The following is a 3,649-nucleotide window of genomic DNA, read 5'->3' as shown; positions in this document are numbered from 1 at the left end:
TACTTACTATGTGGGCCATAATAAGAAGTGAGAAATTGTCGTTTCTTTGGACCTTGATGTGAAGTTAAGATTTTTGATAAGCTCTAGGTATTGCAATTTCACACGTGTACAAAAGTATAGCTTAATTCAACTGGTGAGGGCTATGTGAATAAATGTAAGCGATGTGATGGAAGTAGCTCTTGGCCACTTTCCTTTTTTCAAAGTAGCTCTCAGATGAAAAAAAGGTTGGAGACCCCTGCTTTAAACTATTCAAAGATTGTTTAAAAAACTTTAATCTTAGAATGAATTTCCATCAAGTTACCGGTATTGTCCATGAACAGCTTAACTTCATTCAGTTTAGCAGTGAGTTACCTCTCCCTGCATTGTATTGCTGCAGCCGCTACTCCATGGCCTTTTCTGTAGGTTGGACTGCCCTCTTGAGGGCGTTGTCCATAATCGCGCCAACATTATTTAGCCTGTTCTATAAACCAGGGGTTCCCAACCTTTATTGTGCCAAGGACCGGCAGATACATTAAAAAAAATGTGCGGACCGGTTGTCAATTTTAGCTGATTTTAATATTTACTCACCAGCAGGTGGCAACAGAGGCTAATTGTATTTAACAGCCTGAAGAAATACCAATATGCATCCAAAACATATTAACAACGTTTAAAACCAGGATACAATTAAAACAAAAAATTAGGACCGCTTTACAAATATTAATATAATATATATATAGCCTAATATAGGTGGCAACAGTGGCTAATTGTATGTAACAGCCTGAACAAATAATAGAACAATATGCATCCAAAACATATTAACACAGTTTAAAACCAGGATACAATTAAAACAAATTAGGACCACTGTAAACATATTGATATAACTGAAATGTCAGGGAGACCCCTGGGCTTGTTTGCCAGCCATAATAACGTCATACCGGGGCGTTCGTTCCGGTGCACTGCGACAGCATTTAGCACTACATCGAGATTAAGATTAAACTAACTTCTTTTGGGAACACTCACATACCTATGGAGTTGGACAGATGTGTGTAAATTACTGTTCATGGTAATTTGAAAACAAATGCCGTTGTTGGACACACACAAACACACCGAACATACACACACACAGTGGAGCTGAGCAGAGCACACACACACACACACTCATGCGCCTTTGTGACCGGACATTTCCTTCATACAACGAGTAATAGGGGGAATAATCGGGCCGTTCGATGTGTGTGTGTGTGTGTGTGTGTGTGCGTGTGTAGAGGTGCGTGTGGTTGAAACGTAGCAGCCTGCAGTGGGGAACACAGTGAAGGCGGTGTGTACGCGCTGGTGCTGCACTTCTCAGAGGCTGCCTCCTGATGCTGCAGCCATTTCATGAAGTGAAGGAGGTTTTACAAATAAAAATATAGCTCTACACCCCTGGCCGCAATGTCCTTAAAATGAAGTCTGAGTTCGAAATATATCTCAAATAATGTATGCACTGCCATTTCCCCACATAAACATAACATGAAATAATATGACTGGTATAGGTGCGAAAATTGAAAAATAATTGAATTTTTTCTTTTTTTTTTGTGCAAATATTACGATAAACTCACAGCTATTTCGCGGCCTGGCAGTAACACCTCTGCGAACCGGGGGTCGGGAACCCCTGCTATAAACCACACAGCAACAGCAGTTTTATCCAGTGGCTCGAACACCAACGGTAAGGCATTTACAATAGCGTTACAGCTTGCAGTCAATGTCCACAGCGCAAATAATAATCCAAATTGTCCTTTGTAGGTTCCCACACACTCCTAATGCTTACGTCCTTGTCGAAAGCTTTGGACTTAGCCCATGCACTTGTTTCTCATGCTCTGATATAGCATCCAAATGGGGAAATCCATTATTCCCTTTGAGTCAACTGAAAATGTACTCAAAGGTTAAACTGCCGCTAAAGCACCAGATAGCGAATCTTACGCATGGGAATTATCCAAGTCCAGACAAGAATATCCTTTCGTGAATTTATTTTCAAGATTCGATATCATCAAACAAAGTGCATTTAACCATTCTCCTGTAACTTGCCATTTGCCTATCCTCAGGATTCCTCATGCTTTCCCCAGTGGTAAAAAAACCACATGCTTACATGTGCTCTAATCCCACCACCACCTGGCTCCAATATATATGATTACACCAGGTGCCCCAATTGCCCAGCGCTCAAAGATGCCTTCAAAATAAAGCCATAAATAATGAGCATAAACAACAATATGCCATAATGGCTCTTACAGGGAGGCTGAACGTTGGTATTGGGCTTACATGTTTGTGGGGTTGTGTGTTTGTGGATGCATGTGCGTACATAGTCACAGACAATATTTACATGTGCACTGTAAAATATGAATCCCAAGAAACTATAAGTGTTTGAGTGTATGAGGACTCACTGGCAAACACAGACACGTTGTCCTGGTAGGCCTGGTTCAGGGTGTAGTTGACGATGCTGTCCTCGTTGGGAAAGCCCTTGAAGACATCAACACTAACCTGGAAGCATAGGGCAAAATATCCTTTGACGACAGAAATGAACAAATCAAAACCTTTAATACCATCATAATGAAGGACTGCAGCATCTGCTTTGCTAGAATCAGAAACCTCTCCCTCTCTTTCTGCCTCAGTCATGTGAGAACATCACATGCAGCTGGCCTGTTTTGTTGGGAGCCAGAGTTCTTCACTGAACTGACCTTAGACATGAAGCGTGTCCAGCCGCAGGCAGCGTTGTCGATGGTGTCCATCTGCTCCAGCAGGATGGAGATGTTCGGAAGGCTGTAGTTTCCCTCCATCAGACCCTGCATTAGCTCACTGTCTGTGCCATTCAACAGCTCAGGGTGCTGCTGCAGCTCTGAGGACAGCTGGGGAGAATAGAAGGAGGAGGAACAGAGACTAATGTGTGTGCAAGGTTACATGTTTTCTGACTTAAGTCTAATTACTCGGAAAATATCAACTCAATGTGAAATTATCAATGCACATTATTTATTTTACATCATGATAGTACTGCATCTTTGATTTTGAAAGATGACTAGATTCTACCTGCTGCAGCCACACCAAGTGGTTGTGCAGACGACCCTCCTCCAGAAAAGTCCTGAGCTGGGCGGAGATGTTGAGCCAGACCCGGGTGTAGTGTGTCACGTTTCCAACAAAAGCAAAGGTCTCATTTGCCTACAGTAAGTGCAAACAGTTAATAAATGTTTGAAAAAAAAAAAAAAACATTTGTATGAATTCATCTATGAGTCCATATGTACTTTTGCTTTGGTAGTGCTACAGTCACGCTGCAAATAACATTTGATTCTGTTGATCCTTAAAAAAAGGAGAACATAAAACAACAAAGGCTCCATTGCATAACCCTGAAAACTGAAGCAAAACTCGAAAGGATATGGCATTCCACACTAAGCAGCAAGAAATGCGTTTACTTTGGCACAATAACCCTCATATAGACATATGATCATTTCTAACATTTGGGCTGTCTCTGTTGTAAATATATTATCCTTTATTTAAACACGACACCTATTGCACCTACATTACATTACATGTCATTTGTTAGACGCTTTTATCCAAAGCGACTTACATATTCAATACTATACACAACGACATGCTGACTGCAGTGGGGTTTGAATCTGTGACCCCCTGATCCGAACACCAACGCACA

The 3,649-nt window shown here is 41.4% G+C and overlaps 1 protein-coding gene across 1 annotated transcript; it reads right to left on the bottom strand.

The window, feature by feature from the left end:
• Positions 1-2,324: 2,324 nt before the first annotated feature.
• On the bottom strand, positions 2,325-3,162 carry LOC104944590 (ATP-binding cassette sub-family A member 2-like; the record flags this gene model as incomplete). The annotated part of the gene is made up of 3 exons (XM_010770148.1): positions 2,325-2,490; positions 2,688-2,855; positions 3,034-3,162. Coding segments are annotated over 3 exons (459 nt in total), but the record flags the coding sequence as incomplete, so codon positions are not given.
• Positions 3,163-3,649: the final 487 nt, after the last annotated feature.

Source organism: Notothenia coriiceps, unplaced genomic scaffold (assembly GCF_000735185.1).
Source record: "Notothenia coriiceps isolate Sejong01 unplaced genomic scaffold, NC01 NC01_scaffold00008440, whole genome shotgun sequence".
Classification (NCBI taxonomy): Eukaryota; Metazoa; Chordata; class Actinopteri; order Perciformes; family Nototheniidae; genus Notothenia; species Notothenia coriiceps.
This window is presented reverse-complemented; position numbering and strand designations above follow the sequence as displayed.